The sequence below is a fragment of the Schistocerca serialis genome, chromosome 1, assembly GCF_023864345.2.
Source record: "Schistocerca serialis cubense isolate TAMUIC-IGC-003099 chromosome 1, iqSchSeri2.2, whole genome shotgun sequence".
Classification (NCBI taxonomy): domain Eukaryota; kingdom Metazoa; phylum Arthropoda; class Insecta; order Orthoptera; family Acrididae; genus Schistocerca; species Schistocerca serialis.
The window spans coordinates 577,370,438-577,391,131 of NC_064638.1; the positions used below are offsets into that span (position 1 = coordinate 577,370,438).

Genomic DNA, 20,694 nt, shown 5'->3' on the forward strand with positions numbered 1-20,694 from the left:
TGCTTAGGGACGCAGCTATAATGTACTGTCTGCGCTGTTTAAAAGGATCCCATAACATATGAAAAGAAGGAAATGGACATCAGTATAGTCAATAAAAACCGACTTCATCTGGTGCTTTAACTTCATTAGTTACTGAATGAGCACAATGGATACACAGTGGTTTTACAGTCTGTCAAGAATAGCAGAAAAAGACCCTACTGGGAATCAACAAAAGCATGACGCAGAATGCCAGCCTATTATTAAATGATGACGCTCAATTTCCAATTTCTACTTCGTTAAATTAAATTTTCGTTGTAAATACTAGATTAAAACTGTAAACTCATCTTATTTCTTATCAATTGTAAAATAATCGCCAGATAAAACCTTTTTTTACCCCTTTTTTTAGTTAATGTACTTATTTCTTTGTGACAAAAACTGAACGTTTCCCTGTTTGAAAGCTCTGTTATTATTGTATCTTCCGTACAAATAATATCTGTGTAGGTCGCACATTATGTTTATCTGTGTCTGCAACATTCAGTTGTCATCTGAAGTGGCCTGAGGAGCCGAAAACGAGTTCGTGACGCAATAAAAGTAATTTTGCGGAACTTTAGGGAGCGTTTTTCCTTCTTTTCTGTATTATGATGTTCTGCCAAACACCGACAGAAACTTCTATTAATATCAGCTGAGATTTAAAGTGGATAAAGATGAGAGGTTGGAGACTATCGTCTGATCTATGAGAGTTTCAATTATCACGTTGAAAAGCATCCAACTGCGATTATTAAACTTACAATTGGAGCATCAGACCCGTTAATCAAGAATTTTGATGAGTCTTAGGTATGCTGTAGAGGATCCTTTCCTGAGTACCTGGTTAGGGCTTTTCATGAACCGGAAAAATCGCTGCAAAATCAAAGTTAAAGTTATGCTCACCTCCCGTACTGTGAAGTTAGAGACATTTTGACCAAACGAGAGTAGCACAGAGACTAAGGATCAGCGCTACCACGATGGCGAAACGGGTTCATATCCTTCCCGTGCACTCCATTTTTCCAGTTTCATCTTACATAATATCATCAAATGGTATGTGTTGCAAAGTTATTAAAATAGTAATTTTCGCCGCAGAATTTTTATTATCACATCAAAAACTACAATAGACATTCTTCAAATGTGTATTTCTTTTGTTACAAAATAGTTTATAGCATCATCTTACTCGCTATTGCTTGCTTCGCTTGCTGCGTTAGAACAGAATTCTAGATGATATTTCTCGTAGAAGCAAACGAAACACAAATTCGTAGAACACAACACATATTGATGAAAGCCCCTGCGTTGAGACACACGAATTTTTCAGAAGCGACGCCGAAAAAACAGTGTTCGTTCAGATTCAAAAAGATTGTTGTTTCTTCGGCCAACTCCGATGCTAACCACGCATATTTGATCATTTCTGTGAAAAGTGATGCACAAAACTGATGTAGAATTAAAGAATTTCTTTTATGGAATCTTCTCTCGAAGCGATTTCTCAATTATTCTGGTAAGTAGGGAGCATTTTGAATTTTTAACGAAAATTTTAACCTGCCCTTAAAAATACAAATGGAGTACAATTGGGCGGGATGATTTCTGAATAATTTAGAGTGATATATATTATTTAATGATATTCTGTATGACGAAAAAAGAAACAAGTACAAGGACAGGATTTGAACCCGTCTGCCAGCGTGGTAGTCCTGATACTTAACTGCTGCGCTACACACGTTTCGTTGAAAGTTGACTACATTTACAGGTACAGGAGGGACGTATAAAGCTACAACATCGATTCCCTCAGAAAGTAGGGACCCTCGCGTGAAAGCCGCTAGCCAGGTGCTCAAGACACGTCCTGAAGAACACACTGAAGATTCCTCAAAATCCATGGTTCTGAGGCCTAATGGCGCCATTATTAGTGTAGGTTTTCCTTCTCCTATTCATAATCGCCCTTTAATGACACTCATTTTTCCCAATATGAATTCTTTGGCGGAGATCTGCGTTTTATCTGTTGCACCTTAAAAAACAGCTCTTAATCATTCTGGCAATGACCGCGACGTTATGGTTTCTTCACCTGAGGAGAGGGGAGAGATTACTGGTTTCCATGCTATGCGAAGATGGTGTTGCTGGGTTGAGGGAGGGGGGGAGGAAGGGGGGGGGAGACAAACGTTCTTGGCCTAAAGAAGCAGCACGTATGACTGTGTCACTGTGCAGAATCAGCTGGGCGTTTCCTGGATAAAAACACCCTTTTCGACAGCTTTACCCGAAGCTTCGCCCTTAGCGCTTCACGTAACCGCATCAGGAGATGTCCGTGGTATGCTCTTGTGACGGTTTGCCCCTTATCTGCATACTCCGTTAGAGCCATACCATGGCAGTCCCAAAGAAACACTCAGCGTCACCTTGAGCGATAATGGTTGGATCTTCGCCTTTTTCGGTGCTGCTGAATCCACATGTTCGCACTGCTTGCTTTGCTCCTTTCTCTCGGGGCCATAGTGATAAACCAGCACGCGTCCATGGCGATTAATGGGCTAAGGAAGACACCTCGACTGGCCTGACACAGCTGATACTTCCCACTGCTGTCTGCGATCGGCGGACTTTTACAATGCATGCTAGCAATCATGGAATGAAGTGGTTTCATGTCCAAAATGTAGTGTAAGATGGGGCCCATGACTGATTTTCACTTTTTCCGCTGTTGTCTTATCTCGACTGTGATATGCTGGTTTTGGAGTACCCGCACCTCCACTCTTCTTGTGTTTCCCGGCTCTTCAAAGAGAGGTGGCCAATCACATCTTTCTTCCTCATTCAGATTTGTTTGACCACGCTTGAAACGCCTGTGTCACCTAACCACTGTGTCGTATGTTGGTGGACTTTCGTTGCACACTTCCACCAGCTCAGCATGGGTTCTTGCAGAGTTGTTCACATTCAAATGCAGGAAGCGATACCCCACATCATCAATGCACTGTGCACTTTGGGTGCTATAACACCGCGACATGGTACTGCAGCGTAGGGATTACAATATTGAGCAATCCTCCATTCTATGCACAGCAGCGGTAAGTGCGTGCCAATGTTAGTAACAGCCATATTTCATTCCCATATGGTGTGATGGAACAAGGACTGCCCATAAGCATTAGTATGATGGTATTCGTATCTCTCTTCCTCTCTTACCGTATTCTCATTAGCCCTACCAGCAAGATACAGTTAAGGTACATGAATTCTTTGCTGTCTTCCTTTGAAAGGATCCCATTTAAGCTGAGAGTGAGAGAGAACACTTGAAAGCTGTGGAGACAGATGAGACACGGAACGTTAGCTGAGACTGGTTAAGGAGGCATGAGAGACTCATGAGTTTGTTAAGTACCAATCTCGGTATTCTGTTCAACTGATGTAAGGAACCTAAGATAATATGAGTCTCAGTGACCAGCAGAGTACTTGAACTACAATGACAAACACTTTTATCGAGCGAGGTAGCGCAGTGGTTAGCACACTGGACTCGCATTCGGGAGGACGACGGTTCAAACCCGGGTCCAGCCACTCTGAAGTAGGTTTTCCCTAAACCGCTTAAGGTAAATGCCGGGGTGGTTCCTCTGAAAGGACATGGACAGTTTGCTTCTCCATCCATTTCTAACCCGAGCTTGAGCTCCGTCTCTAATGACCTCGTTGTCGACGGGACGTTGAACACTAATCTCCTTCTCTTCCAATAAATACATTAGAAAAGCACAGTGCAGTACGCTTATTGCTGTTTTTGTCTAGAATATAGAGCCTTATCTCATCTCCATTTGGAAAGATGAAGAATCGCGCAAAAAACACTACAAATATATCTTTTCCATACATATGAGAGAAAAGCAAGATAATGGTGTGCTTCGAGGTGTTCACACCATTAATCAATCACGCCGATAAAACTTGAGAGAAGTTCATTACTAGAAGTTCTTAAAATTAAAGAGCACTGTAGGGACTACGTCGAAATTAGACAGCATAATTAGATACATTCAGGTACTGACTACTCACGGGCGGAGCTACGGTGGTACGAAAATGATTAAGCTATCTTCAGCGTTACTCTATTTTAGCGTAAAATGGCTCTGAGCGCTATGGGACTTAACATCTATGGTCATCAGTCCCCTAGAACTTAGAACTACTTAAACCCAACTAACCTAAGGACAGCACACAACACCCAGCCATCACGAGGCAGAGAAAATCCCTGACCCCGCCGGGAATCGAACCCGGGAACCCGGGCGTGGGAAGCGAGAACGCTACCGCACGACCACGAGATGCGGGCTATTTTAGCGTAAACGTTTTCCTTGCTGGGCAGTGACTTATAGTATCAGGTAAACTGTATATAGCTACTCTGAAGCCCCAAAGAAACTGTTATAGGCATTCGTATTCAAATACAGAGATATGTCAACAGGCAGAATACGGCGCTGCGGTCGGCAACGCCCATATAAGACAAGGAGTGTCTGGCGCAGTTGTTAGATCGGTTACCGCTGCTACAATGGCAGGTTATCAAGGTTTAAGTGAGTTTGAACGTGGTGTTAAACTCGACGCAAGAGCGATGGGACACAGTATTTCCGAGGTAGCGTGAAGTGGGGACTTTCCCGTACGACCATTTGACGAGTGTACCGTGAATGTCAGGAATCCGATTAAACATCAAATCTCCGACATCACCATGGCCGGAAAAAGATACTGCACGGGACTAACGACGACTGAAGAGAATCGTTTGACGTGACAGAAGTGCAACCCTTCCGCAAATTGCTGGGCCGTCGACAAGTGTCAAGGTGCGAACCATTCAATGAAACATCATCGATATCGGCTTGATGACTGCACGACGCAAAGCTTTACGCCTCACCTGAGCCCGTCAGGACCGACATTGAACTGTCGATGACTGGAAATATGTTGCCTGGTCGGACGAATCTCGTTTCAAATTGTATCGAGCGGATGGGCATTTACGGGTATGGAGACAATCTCATTAATCCATGGACCCTGCATGTCAGCAGGGGACTGTTCAAGCTGGTGGAGGCTCTGCAGTGACGTGTAGCGTGTGCCGTTGGAGTGATATGGGACCCCCGATACGACTAGATACGACTCTGACAGGTGACACGTACGTAAGCATCCTGTCTGATCACCTGCATCCATTCATGTCAATTGTGCATTCCGACGGGCTTGGGCAATTCCAGCAGGACAATGCGACACCCCACACGTCCAGAATTGCAGCAGAGTGGCTCCAGGAGTTAAACATTTTCGCTGGCCACAAACTCCCCAGCCATGAACATTATTGAGTATATCTGGGGCAGGCAGAATACGGCGCTGCGGTCGGCAACGCCCATATAAGACAAGGAGTGTCTGGCGCAGTTGTTAGATCGGTTACCGCTGCTACAATGGCAGGTTATCAAGCCCTGCAGGATTCATGGTGTCAATTCCCTCCAGCACTACCTCAGACATTAGTCGAGTTGATGCCACGTCGTATTGCGGCACTTCTGCGTGCTCACGGGGGCCCTGCACGATATTAGGCAGGTGTACCAGATTCTTTGGCTCTTCATTGGACAATGAATTTCCCTCTAAGAACGAGTTGACCTAAATTTCACAAGGAACGCATTCTTGCACCGCCATGGTATCGACTCTGCAAATAACGTCGCATGAGACAGAAAGTAGACGGCATGGAAAGCTGACACAGGCGTAGGTCATTCATACTTGCCTTTGAGCTGATCTGTATAATATCCCGGCTGGGTTAGGTATATGACAATTTTGGGAGAGTGACGTCATTTAGCCGGCCGAAGTGGCCGTGAGGTTAAAGGCGCTGCAGTCTGGAACCGCAAGACCGCTACGGTCGCAGGTTCGAATCCTGCCTCGGGCATGGATGTTTGTGATGTCCTTAGGTTAGTTAGGTTTAAATAGTTCTAAGTTCTAGGGGACTAATGACCTCAGCAGTTGAGTCCCATAGTGCTCAGAGCCATTTGAACCATTTGACGTCATTTAGTGTTCATCATATGCTTTCAAAGTGGTGAACCACTATTTGTCTTGGTGGAAAGCGAGAGCACTCGTATCACCAGAGTGGAAAGAACACTTCGACGTGTAACGTGACTAATATGCGAACAGCCCTTCAGCTGATCGTTGTAGTTAGTCGACGTCGGAAGGGCAGGAGGCATGAAATAAGCGTGATTTTTGACGCCCGTGCCATAGGTGCTCAGAATTATTGAGCCCTTTCAGAAAACATACAATGACAACAGAACTGTGTAGGCTTCTGCGGCGGGAGACAGTTACCATGGAAGTTTTCTGCGTATGGTATTACGTCATATTGTAAAAGACTATCACTCATGAAACCAACGTTTCGGCCGCAGTTACAGTGACATTCTTCTGGGTCTACTACTATGGGAAAGGCAAACAAGCCATGATTGCAAAATACTGACATGAATTACTTGCAAAAGAATGCAAAAACTAGTGGAAGTGGACATCAGGGAAAATCTGTTTGGGTTCTAGAGAAATGAAGGAAATCGCGAGGCAGCACTAATCCTACGATTTACCATAGAAGATGAGTTGATGAAAGGTAAATATACGTTAGGAGACGAGGAACACAACTCTTCAGTGTATATGGAGACAGTTTCTAACATAATGTTTATAGTGCATCATTTTCATGCCAATGAGCAATGGCAAATCTATTATCTCTTGTCACATGTACACGATGCCACCTTTCACTACTAAAAGTATTACGTATTGAAACTTGCCCGCGAAAGGCAAAGGTCCCGAGTTCGAGTCTCGGTCGGGCACACAGTTTTAATCTGCCAGGAAGTTTCATATCAGCGCACACTCCGCTGCAGAGTGAAAATCTCATTCCATTAAACGTTGTTCTTTATATTTTATGTGATAGTATATACGCAGACCGAAGCGGCGAATGAAAATTTGTACCAAAGCCAGGATTCGAGCTCGGGCCGCCTGCTCACTGGGCATATGTGCTGTGCTAACCGCTACGCCACCCTGCTGGCACAGTGGCTTCACACAGCTGCAAGGACTACTCTAGCACGCCTCCTCAATTCAAATTCCCATTAACGCCTCAGCTCACTTAGTATTTCCCCTAAACTCGAACAAAATTGCAGGGGCTCTCCAACTCTATTGGAATACCACCTCACCATCAAACGAAATGGGGGATCATGCCTGAAAACCAGGCATAGGTGCTTACGGCATGCTGTTGGAATTTAGGGAGAATACCAAATGAGCTGAGGCATGAATGGGAATTTGGTTTGGGGGGTTAGGGGTGCTAGGGTAGTCCACGAAGATGTGCAAAGCCCTCGAACCAGGATGCCGTAATGATTAGGACGTCTGAGTAGGAGATTCAGGTTCTAATCCCGGCTGGGTACGAATTTTCATTTGTCGCTTCAGTTTGTGTATATACACCATAGATGTTCAAAAATGGTTCAAATGGCTGTGAGCACTATGGGACTTAACTGCTAAGGTCATCAGTCCCCTAGAACTTAGAACTACTTAAACCTAACTAACCTAAGGACATCACACACATCCATGCCCGAGGCAGGATTCGAACCTGCGACCGTCGCGGTCGCGTGGTTCCAGACTGTAGAGCCTAGAACCGCTCGGCCACACCGGCCGGCCACCATAGATGTCTGAGACTTGAAAAGATTTCCGGAACCATATAGTTTCATTTGATATATGATAGTAACTGCGTGCCAGTAACATTCATTTTTATTTTTATGTGTAGGCTTGAAGTGAACATGGCTCAAGAAAGTAGAAAATTCGCAGTGAAAGAGTCGTGTTTTGAGTAACTGTATATATTTTTAAACGGTACATAGCCAAACAAATTTATGATAATGTGTCGGTACATTGGGTGGTAACTGCCTTCTTATTTCACTACCAATAATTCGGTTGCTACATTTAAAAGAGAGCATTTCTGCATAAGATAAAGAGCGTTCTTAAAGGCCAGCTCAAGTCAAAGTTCTGGAAAGTGTGGATGCTGTTCATTGCATGATCCTGAATTGTCGAAGGATATAGCAGAGCCTCTGGGCAAATTGATTATTCATAATACTTTGGATATAAGAAAGCTCTCAGCCAAACAGGTTCCCAAATGTTTCAATACAGACCAAAGGCGTGGGCGAATAGTTACTCCACAGACCATTTTAGTCCACTTTTGTCGTAATCCACTCGAGTTTTTGCATGATCTTGTCACCACGGATAAAATATGGAAGTACAATTTCGATCCAGAGACTAAAGAATACCATGTCCAAAAAAGTTCAGAACACAAAGATCAACAGAGTACTTAATCACTACTTACAACGCGGTAAAACCATGACGGCAAAGTACTATGTGGAACTTCTCAACGACCATAAACGACAATTCGTCTCAAACATCGAAGATAGCTGAGAAAAGGGATCTTGTTTCTGCAGAACAATGCCCCTCCTCATAAGGCGGTCACCACGTAACAAAAATTGGCAGGTCTTCACTTTGAAATCCTCAGGAATCTACTCTATTCACCAGTACTGTCCCAGTTCAACTATTATCTGTTTCCAAATCTCAACAAACATATCAACGGAAGACGACTTCTGAACATTGACGAAGGCTGTAGATGAGGGGTTTGCACCATGACCGAAATCTTTTGTAGTTACAGAAGCTGGAACAAAGATGACAAGGGTGTTGAGGTCAAGCGGGATGATGTTTCTTAAATTTTTTTTTCAAACCATAACAACATTCTTAGAGGTTATCACCACAATCTCGTTCTGTAAGGATCTCCGGCAAGTCCTACGTCGGTGGAAAAAAAGTGTCGCATAGTGGTGCTAATATGTGGAGGAACGCAACACCATCATCAAGTTTCGTGATCACATCCTCATGTTTTCAAGATGAAAATTAAAACCTTATGACTACCCCTCGTGTAGCATCAATCCTGTCTAAAGTCATGGGACATGGGTTCATATCCTCTATTTATTCCGGACTTACACTATCTGAGCAGAGGGATCTGGACAGCCCTATGTAATGCAGAATTCACAGCTAGATGCCACGAAAGGCGCAACGGCCAGTATAAAAGCAGAGTTCAGTGACATCGGACGTAAACGAGCCATTGGATTTCACCTGAGTAACGAATCCAGCAGGTACATTTCAAAGCTTCTACAGCTGCCCAAGTGGACTATTGACGACGTTATTGTGAAGTGGAAATCCGAAGGAACAACGGATGGCCGGCCGAAGTGGCCGTGCGGTTAAAGGCGCTGCAGTCTGGAACCGCAAGACCGCTACGGTCGCAGGTTCGAATCCTGCCTCGGGCATGGATGTTTGTGATGTCCTTAGGTTAATTAGGTTTAACTAGTTCTAAGTTCTAGGGGACTAATGACCTCAGCAGTTGAGTCCCATAGTGCTCAGAGCCATTTGAACAACGGATGCTACAGCAAGACGAGGCAGACCTCATGTACTGAGCGACGGGAAGAGTCGAGCGCTGCAGTCAGTGAGTGTTAAAAACTGCGTAAAGTCGCCGGAAGGAAACATTCGTTAGTTCGAAAGTGCGACCAACGGTTCAGCTAGCACAGTGACTGTAAGTAGGGAGTTAAAAAGAATATGGTACAATGGTCGAGATGCTCCTCATAATCCAAACTTTTCTGTAGTCAATGCTAATTGCTACTTGGTGCGATGTAAAAGGAGGCACATATCTGCAGTCAAACGACGCTTGAGGCGGTGTACACAGCGACTCTACTGGACAGTGGATGACTGGAAATGAGTGATTTCGAGTGATGAACCACGCTATTCCCTGCGGAAATCTGGGGAAGGGTGTGGATTTACTGAGTGCCTGCAGAACGTTATCTGGTATCATGTGTATTGCCCAATGTGAAGTATGGAGGAGGCAGTGTTACGGTACAGAGACGCTTTTCGTCGTTAAGGTGTGGTTGTAGCCTATCCTCGATGTTATTCAATCTGTATATTGAGCAAGCAGTAAAGGAAACAAAAGAAAAATTCGGAGTAGGAATTTAGTGGATCAAATGGCTCTGAGCACTATGCGACTTAACTTCTGAGGTCATCAGTCGCCTAGAACTTAGAACTAGTTAAACCTAACTAACCTAAGGACATCACACACATTCATACCCGAGGCAGGATACGGCCTGCGACCGTAGCGGTCACTCGGCTCCAGACTCTAGGGTCTAGAACCACACGGCCACTCCGCCCGGCAGTAGGAATTAAAATCCATGGAGAAGAAATAAAAACTTTGAGGTTCGCCGATGACATTGTACTGCTGTCAGAGACAGCAAAGGACCTGGAAGAGCAGTTGAACGGAATGGACAGTGTGTTGAAAGGAGGATATAAGATGAACATCAACAAAATTAAAACGAGGATAATGGAATGTAGTCGAATTAAGTCAGGTGATGCTGAGGGAACTAGATTAGGGAATGAGACACTTAAAGTAGTAAAGGAGTTTTGCTGTTTGGGGAGCAAAATAACTGATGATGGTCGAAGTAGAGAGGATACAAAATGTAGACTGGCAGTGGCAAGGAAAGCGTTTCTGAAGAAGAGAGATTTGTTAACATCGAGTATAGATTTAAACGTCAGGAAGTCGTTTCTGAAAGTATTTGTGTGGAGTGTAGCCATGTATGGAAGTGAAACATGGACGATAAATAGTTTAGACAAGAAGAGAATAGAAGCTTTCGAAATGTGGTGCTACAGAAGAATGCTGAAGATTAGATGGGTCGATCACATAACTAATGAGGAGGTATTGAATAGAATTGGGGAAAAGAGAAATTTGTGGCACAACTTGACAAGAAGAAGGGATCGGTTGGCAGGACATGTTCTGAGGCATCGGTGGATCACCAATTTAGTATTGGAGGGCAGCGTGGAGGGTAAAAATGGTAGAGGGAGACCAAGAGATGAATACACTAAGCAGATTCAGGAGGATATAGGTTGCAGTAGGTACCGGGAGATGAAGAAGGTTGCACAGGATAGAGTAGCATGGAGAGCTGCATCAAGCCAGTCTCTGGACTGAAGACCCCCCCCCCCCCCTCTGAACAACAACGAGGTGTGGTCCTCTTACTACGATTAAGGAAACGCTAAATGCAGAAGGATATGAATACATTTTACAACACTGTGTACTGCGTACAGTAGCGGAACATTTCGGAGACAATCATAGTTTGTATCACCATATCAGTGCACCCTGTCATAAAACAGCATGTATGAGGCGATGGGCTGCGCGGAATTAGCCGAGCGGTCTATGGCGCTGCAGTCATGGACTGTGCGGCTGGTCCCGGCGGAGGTTCGAGTCCTCCCTCGGGTATGGGTGTGTGTGTTTGTATAATTTAGGTTAAGTAGTGTGTAAGCTTAGGGACTGATGGCCTTAGCAGTTAAGTCTCATAAGATTTCATACACTTTTTTTTTTTTTTTTTTGATGCGATGGTTTGTGGACAACAATTTTCCCGAAGTGAAATGGTCTGTAAAGAGTCCTGACCTGAACACAGTGGAACAACTCTGGGATGAGTTAGAATGTCTACTTCGCTCCAGACTCCAGCGTCCCAGAAACCTTCTCTGGTTTCCACTCTTGACCATAATGGGCAGGCATCCCTTCGCAGACATTCTGGTACCTCATTGAAAGTGTTCCCAGCAGTGTTCAAGTTGTCATAAGTACCAATGGTGAACGTACTCGATGTTAAAGTATCCGGATACCCTCGATGAGATGGGAGGATATTTCTGTGTGTGTGACAAAGTCAGAGAGAGAGAGAGGGAGAGAGAGTCCTGTCTTGTGGAAAGGGAAGCCCAGGATGGTTTGCCATGGACGGCAACAAAGCTGGGCGTAGAATATCGTCGACGTTCCGTTGTGCTGTAAGGGTGCCACAGATGAGAACCAAAGGGGTCCTGGTATGGAATGAAATGGCACCTTAGACCATCAGTCCAAGTTGCCGGGCCATAGAGTGGGCGACGGTCAGGTTGGTACCCCACTCCTGTCTGGGGAGTCTACAGACATGTCTTCGGCCAGGAATCTCACTGGCTGGAGTAGAATTGTCCTCGATGACGAATCCCACTTCGAGCTGAGCCCTGATGAACAGCAAAGCCGTGTCTGAAAACTTCTGGACAGTAGTGGGATACCAACCTCACAACCAGCAGTGACCCCTTTTATCGTCATCCAGGCAAGTTTGCAGCACAGCGGTACGTCGACGATATGGTACGCCCCGTTTTGTTGCTTTTCATAGCAAGCTGTCCTGGGCTTACATTTCAGTAAGACAGTGCTCCACCGCAAGCTGTGAAAGTTTCTACTGCTTATCTGCGTGCTTGCTAAACCCTATCTCGGCAGAACCTGGAACGATATACCTCAGGAGGATATCCAGCAACGCCGTCAACGAGCGCCAAACTGAATAACTGCTAGCATAAGTGCCGCAGGTGGGCCAATGCGTTATTGACTTGCTCAGTTTGTGAAGCTCTTTGTTTTGAATAAAAATCATCCAATTTTTCTGAAGTTGTTACCAATTGTATGTTCTAGCAATACCACCACTTGAAAAGTAGGTTAGAAACCAGATTAATAATGTTGCTCACGCACCATATGTTCGCTTTATCGGGCAACAACAAAGTTATTGACTGTGGATGGTATCGCCAGAATGGAAATAATGAAGTCACTGTAAAAAAGTCATTGGTTTTGGCACTTACCTTGAATGGATTCCCGCGTAGATTTCGTCGAAGATGTTATGGCTCATCTTGTTCATTCTAGGGTGATTGCACTTTGACTGCTAGAAGATCCAGATCTGTATTTTAGCAATATTTGAAGACCTAACAAATTCGTTTTTCAGGAAATTCTTAATGATCAAACAATCCCAGATCAGAACAATGGTATAGTAGAAATAATTTTTGACTTGGTGTTCACGATCCACATTTTTATTAAACTTCTTGTAAATTCACATATACTTCTTCTTAATTGTCACATCATCAAGAGAACAGTTTTGTATCAGTCTTCATATATTTAATTTCCACTTTAACCAAACACAAGACAAGACTGTTCTTTTACAAAGCGAAATAACAACAACTTAACTTCTGCAAAGTGAAACGAAGACTGCTCTGTGCGCATTCGCGCCAAAACGGTTACAAGTAGGTCAAAGATTATGACAGTCTCACTGAGATGAATACACACAAGAACCATATCACTGTAATATATCGATACATCGGAGTACCTATACATTAATAAAACCAAATGTGAATATTGTCACAGAAATATGTCTGTTACTTTGCAGAAAAGTAGTACGATATTACTGGTATCGAGAACTACGGTTGGAGTGCCGTAATGGTCACGTAAATAAAGAACCATGTCTATACATGAACATCACATCTACCGATTTCCATCCTATTCGGATATTTCCTTGGCGGGGCGTCGAGTTTTCTTTTTTTTTTTTTTCTTTTTTCTTTTCTTAGACTGTAGATAGTAAGCATTGTCTGACCGTGTGCTTTGTTTTTACTGTTCCAGACTACGTGGTGATCAGGCGGGGGGAGTGCACCAAAGCAGACCAGGCGGCCACTCACAGCAGCAGGAAGCCGCAGCGCAACAACAAGCTGAGAGGTCGCCGCAGCCTGCGATGGCTCTTGGGCCGACGGGCCTAGGCCTAGGGTGGGCCCGTTCAGCTGAGCGCCGTGGCCTCGGGCTGGCGGCCGCAGCCAGGCTGTTCCCGCCCGCACACACCACACACCACACCGCTATCATTCACGCGCTGTCTACTCAGCGAGTAGCCTATCTCACATCCCATATTACACTCGACGGTAAATGTCTGACATGAATTCTTCGCAGTGCAGTCACAGACTCAGAACTCTCCTCTCGCGTTGCCAGTTTTGGCGCACTTCGGCACTTGAACAGCTATCGAATCTAATCTGAAATTGCGCCTAGGCTTTCGATGTTTGCGGATGCTCGGCTGCGTGATTGTTCTAGGATCTACAAAAGCGATTATTTCACAAGCCTTTTACAACGAAAGAAAAACGTACGGCAGGATAAAAGATCACCCGAGCATTAAATCACTTCCTGTACTTGAAATCCATCGTCGTTTTATTCGCAAATGACAAAACAGTACGAATTTTCGCACTTTTTTCTTAGGGGCAACACAATGATGTTTATCAATTGAAACTACAAGTTGCTTTAACCAGTCACAATTTATTTTTGTTTCCACTAAGGATTCCGAATGGTTGCACCTCCACAATCTGAGGGATGTATGTCAGTCGGTGATGGATGTACGTATTGTATGTATGACTTTTGGGAAACTTGACACTGTCTTTCAGTGCTCGCAGTTTCCTTTCCCTGTCGCGTTCGCTGCGTATACAAAGTCCCGTATACTGAACTGAGCGAAGACACGCGGAAGTTTGTATTAACTGTTGCACTTTTGTCGATACAAATTTAGCGGTAGTTTACTTGCTTCGTTAACTACAATTTGAGGGTTCAGTTTGTAGAAACCATACCTTAACGTACAAAATATCCAGAGAATTAGACATAAGGGAAAGCGCTGAATTATGCTACACCTACACCATCATTCGTGCTTCATTATAAGTTTCCTCGACGGAAACAATGAGACAAAAATTATTTTGTGAAAGAGATTGTGAACCTAAAACAAAACTATGCACAAAAGTAATTTGCGCTTTGAAAATTAAGTAGTTCACGCGACTTCAGCCACCGCTGTGTCCACGTGAAGATGCAGGAAAGCTTAGGCGCAATGTTACAAAACGGACGTGTGTCAACAGTGTAGCGGAATAGCAATAATTTTAGCACTTACTATTAGTTATTATCAGTGAATTCATTGTAATAAATTGACTGTTTGCACTCATCAAGTATAACCTCACCAAGAACGAAATATTATTTATCTGTGAAAGCAAGATTTGACAGAAACTGTAGTTGGTTCTTATCACATATGTTAAAACATATTGTTGATGAAAGTCTTCTTTGCAACTACAAATTTTGCGTCGTAGAATAGATTCATCATTGTTCTGAACGCTTTTGAATGGTACACGATCACAATACCATTCCAACAATCGTATAGAGACAATTTTTGTAAGTCATACCATTTCTTTAGTACGAATGTTTATACTTCATATTGAAATTTTACTAACGTAACCAGTTTTCTGTAACGACAACGGCGATTATGACAGTTTATTCGCAATACATATGACATATATATTTTGTGCAATTTGTTGATATTTTCTCCTACAGTCTAAACACAAATATTTTTGCAGTTCTACTATTATACTCGTATCTCTGGTATCTTTCTGTGAAATGCTGTAAACATTTTACAGCTTGTAAAGAATACAATAAAATATTTCACTGAAAACAAATTTATTACTAATAAAGTGAAGTTGTTGCATGGGGGCTTAATTAAAAAGGAAATATATGCAATAATGCAATTACTTTAGTAACCGGTTGGCCCTGAGTAATATTAGCACGCAATCTGACTGCATAAAATAAAAATAAAGAATGACAAGAAATTTCCATTAACACAATTGATTAATTAAGTCCCCTGCAACTATAAAAGCTACGAAACAACAAAGCACAAGTGTAACTGTTCTGTGTGTGGTAGTGTGACTCAACGTACACGTATCTGGCACGGTTCTTCCTCAATGCGACTAGATATTTTAAACACCATTTACAATGAACTAATTGAAAAACCAGAAATACTACAATTGCTCATAGAACCCAGAATTACAAGTCTAGTACATGAACACGAGCCAGATGCTTTGTTGACTGAACCTGTGACCAAGAGGCATTGTCATTAAAGAAATGTGAAATAATTTTTTTTACCTCAGTATATATTCACGAAAAATACACTGTGATCATTGCAACATCTTCCATCAATACATTACACCGACCGAACAGCATCTACTCTCTTGCCCAAGAGAACAACAACTGCACTCGACATCCTCTGAACTAGTACTGCTTTCAACATCCTCCCAACAAGTACTGCCCACGGCAACCTCTGTACTACTACTCCACCGGTGGAGGCGGCGGAATAATAATCTTTGGCGCAATCTCTGGCGCTGTGACTCAGTGTAGCCACTTTTCAATGTTCGCACCGATACCTACAGGACTCTTAGGTTTGTCTTACTTTTGATACGCGAAGAATGAGTATTGTAGAACGTTACAGGTGTTTTACGCTTCTGATGGTCTCCTTTATCACCCAAAAAGCAAGTCACTTACATCTTGGTGCTACATATATCATTGACAACGATTTTATAAAAATACGTTAAAATTCTAGGGACGTTATTAGGGAACAAAATCATCCTTCCAGAATGAAATTTTCACTCTGCAGCGGAGTGTGCTCTGATATGTAACTTCCCGGCAAATTAAAACTGTGGAGGACTGAGGCCCGAATTCGGGTCCCAAGTTAGGAGTCTCGGTCCGGCACACAGTTTTAATCTACCAGGAAGTTTCAAAATCATCCTTTTTTTCCAAAAACATTTCTGAATAGGAGAAAACTGTCAATTTCTGTTTTAGGAAAGAGAATATTTAATAAAGTAAATAGATTTGTTTCTGTCAATCTACGAAGTTATCGAACTGAATACTCACGACATGCATAATGGAAAAGGGAACTTCAACTGGACGAAGATGCTGGCAAAACTTAATGCTGTATGAAAATAAAAGAATTTGTGTCACGTTTGTTTTGAGTGTTTTGTGAAAACGTAAAAGGAAGTTAAAGTTCGTGATTAGCGCAGCGGAATATGCGCACAAAATTACAATTTTTGGTCAATATGTACCTCCAAATGCTACACAATTTTTAGTCGAAGCCTCAAGATCTATTCATTGTTTGCGAAAGAATTTTCGTACGAGATTGTTCCGTACTTTATCTCTGACATAGCTTCAAATTAAACAAATTTCTTTTCATCTGCTGGCGGCCTTCCGATAGAATGGATGCAATTGGAGGATTGGGGTGGGGGGATTGGGGGAGTACGAGAGTAAGAAAACCACTAGCAGTAACAACTGGGCTTTGCTGAACACGCGACATGATTACTCTTCCTCTTCCTGTTCTCCACTGTTAATACAAGTACTGTAGTGTGAAACGTGCTTTTATGTATTCTGGTCATACAAATCTGACAATAATTTGTTGTGACAATTATTTGGTGAGAGTCTCTTTCACTTAATTTTCATCACCAAAAGCGCTTTCAGGTGAAAGGTGCTCAAGCTTACAAGGAGGTTGTTGAAACTGCTCCTACTTAAATTCAAGATTAACGTTGCTTAGAGACCGGGAATTATCTGAAATCCAAGAGCACTTGGTAATTACTCCACATCGTTTATTGTGGATTGTCGGGCAGAACATTCGTGTTGCATATTACACTACACACTCGTATTGCTGATGGTTCCTCATTGAGAAAAATTTACTACCAGCACTGCATCATGTTTCAGAATGTGTGCGAATGAATTTACGCACATAAATGACTGGCTTCATTACTTCTTTCTTTATCACGACGAGTGTACCTATCCAATTACTAGTGTTTGCTTACGTGGACTGAATGACACAGTCCTTCGTAGTTTCCGGAAACAATAAGGCTCCACAAACCTTAACTTTTTTCTGGGACAGCAAAACCTATTCAGCCTCCTGAGGTTCCTCTACTCTGTACCTGTCGAGTCGAGTACAGACTAAACTGAACCCTAGTTGCGGCGGTATGTGGTCGTTAATTTTCCCGAATTTACTCAAATCAGTGAGCTTGGAACCACGGCTTACTTTAAAGCGACATATAACGTGGCTCAACTTGAAACAGCTGTTTGAAAGATAGACTGCGCTATGTGTGCCAAGAGGGTGTATAGATTTCATAACTGATAAGAGAGTTCATTCTATGTAGTCCGACTGAAGCTACTAAATTAAACAAGTTCTTAACTAAAATATCTGTGCTCTATTCTCTCTTTAGCAGTACATATGCTGCTACCAAGTCCGTGCAACTACACATACCTTAACGTATAAACATGTACTTGCACGTAATTTGCACTATTCTGTTCACGCACATAGGATTTTCTCTCGCTAGTAGCCAGTGTAAATATAGAACTTGCAATCAGCCGTCCAAAGAACTGGAAATTTAACTTATCAATAAATAGCTGAATATTCACACAAAGTTTGTCAATTTCGAACCCTCACTACACAATCCATCAACATTCATCAATGTGATTTTTCTGAAACGTGAGTGCATACTGTACCATGCGCAAATATTTAGCCCATCAGAAGAGTCACAAGTTTCACTAAACATTCCAAAAGTCTGGAAACGTCTTTTACGCCGGATCTCATGTTTTTGAACTACTCAGCATCTCAGCAAAAAATTCACAATACTACTACAACGCTACTAAAACCAAACCAACGAAGCAAATCCTCCAGGCTCGCACGCGAGTATCTTTCCTGATTCCGGAATGCCCTATTATTTTCTTCTCTGAATCACTAGAACATTCTGTCGGTAATCAGCGTCATAGCTTTTCGCCCATCAGTGTTTTGAGTGGTAAGGCAACGAAGCAATCCAAAGGTTCATAAAAAGAGAGAGAAAAGAAACAAAATATCTTGTGAGGTGGCGCAGTGATTAGCACACTAGACTCGAATTCGGAAGAACGACGATTCCAACCCACGTCCGTCATCCCGATTTAGGTTTTTCGTAATTTTCTTAAATCGCTCCAGGTAAATGCGGGGATGGTTTTTTCAATAGGACAGGGCCGATTTCTCCACATCGTTGAAACAGTCCGAACTTGTGCTCACTCTCTAATGACCTCGATGTCGACGGGATGTTCACCCCAATCTTTGATCCTGCCCTAAAAATAAAATTTAGTCATGCCACAGATGTCTAGATAAAAGCAAAAACATAGCTAACGCAAAACCCTACTCCTAACTGGTGAATACAACATTTATTCGAACGCTACTGCTTGATCCTCGCTGCATTCGCAAGCTTGGCAAGGTCACCTGCATATTTTGTGTCTCAGAACGTGATATAAAGTGCACCTTGTGCTTACCATACAATGCACACCTAAAAATAATGACCTGAAAACTGATCTTAGAATGTTTGGGAAGGTGCGGCAAACTGCCAGCTCGTGAAAAACTGTTCCTGCTGCCTTTCTTTTTTGTCTAGCATTCGCTGATGATCTTGCAATATTCACAGATAACAATGAAACTGTATTAAAGCAAATCGAGGTCCTGAATGGGAAGACTGAAAAGGTAAGAGTGTAGATCTTTTTCGAGCAAACAGGAAATATGTCAAACCATGAAGATGCATCAAAAAAATATTAAGACAAAAAATGATGAGGTCACAAGACAGTTCACAAACTCATATATCTTGGGAACAGGACACAGGCAAATGACGTAGAGAAAGAAACTCATGAACAGAGAAATCGAAAGATGACTACAGCGTTGCGGAAGACTGGAAATGTCTACAATAAATTGTACCTATTAAGTAACGTAAAAGTTAGACATTACAACACTGTCATCAAACCGGAAGCCTTATATGCTTCAGAATAATTTGTCATGTATCGGAATGGTGCACTAGAAAATATCAAGACACTAGATTCATGAATCAACATATAGATCCTAGGATCCAATAAGGCAGAAGAAAGCTAAGATTGTGGATTAGCCAAGAGGTCTAATACCTTTCCAACATAGTACATCACATGAAGGAAGGTCGACTCAAATTTTACGGCCATAACAAAAGAATGTCGGATACCTGACAAACTAAACAGATCCTGGAGTACACAGAAAGCATTAAGAACGTTAAGCGGATCACTGAAGTCAGAAAGGACCTTACATAACAGACTCAGATATACTAGACAGACAAACGTTCAACTGCAAAGTCCTGAAGTGGAAAGTGAGCCAAGAGCTCGAGAAATTCAAGACAGGAACATCTTGGTCGTAAGAAACGAAAAGGTTGAATTGTGGCGCCTGAGAAAACCTCACATGACGTAGACACTTCGCTTGGTAGTCTAGCAGCCTAGATGTATATAGTAATAATAATAATAATAATAATAATAATAGTAATAGTAATAATAATAATAATCCGTCTAGGGGTGCTAATAGCCCATCACGCGCCTTCCGACATGTGAGATAGGTGAATTCCTACATGATACTGAGGATATTAAATACCTAGGTCAGACCAAAACTGTGTAACGATAGGAAACTTCCAACAGGAAAGTTTACTCACTTGGTGACGAGCAGTTTCAGTGGCACAGAAAGATCGCATATCTGAACGGCGGAGAAGGTGGATACATTGGATACATTACAGTCAACGCCACAGAGCGTCTGTTTCCCTTATTAGGGAAGACTTGAGACTATAACTGTTCTCTGTTGTTGAATCATTCTTTATTACAGCTATTAGCGGATGTAAATTGCACATCCATTTAAATTGTGAAGTTAGCGAAAGAAGCTACGGAAAGCAGACACTGCCTGGAGAGCGCTACAGCAGCTCTGGACCTGCCACTTCTGGTAACAGTTTACTAGCAGGTAGCTACCATGTAAACTAAAATTTGTAGCCAGAACAAATCGGGAAAATGTCCAGTAATCGCCCAGTCTGAATGCCACAACCCGTCTGGAAGGTAGGCTACACAGTATACAGATAAAGAGGGCTGGAGATGCTCGAACAAGAACGCTAATGCCAATTTTTTACTAGTGGACGTGACTATAATTTATTTTATTTTCTATCGGACGCTGTCACGTCACCTCACTTCGGGCTTACGGAGCGTTTCCGGTAGACCAATACTCCACGGATGACAGGTAGGCCGTAACTTAATGAGCAGCTAGTTTCCAGGTATAAAATTCACAGATTTTTGTATGGGCTCAAACT

The 20,694-nt window shown here is 42.7% G+C and overlaps 1 protein-coding gene across 1 annotated transcript in view; it reads left to right on the forward strand.

The window, feature by feature from the left end:
* The window catches only part of LOC126476641 (Kazal peptide Pr13a-like), a 79,589-nt gene extending 64,355 nt beyond the window's left edge, over positions 1-15,234 (forward strand). The window contains exon 3 of the mRNA XM_050103558.1: positions 13,391-15,234. Within this exon, the coding sequence (XP_049959515.1) occupies positions 13,391-13,524 (134 nt within the window). The 3' untranslated portion in view covers positions 13,525-15,234. The remainder of the gene's footprint in view (positions 1-13,390) is intronic.
* The last annotated feature ends 5,460 nt before the right edge of the window (positions 15,235-20,694 follow it).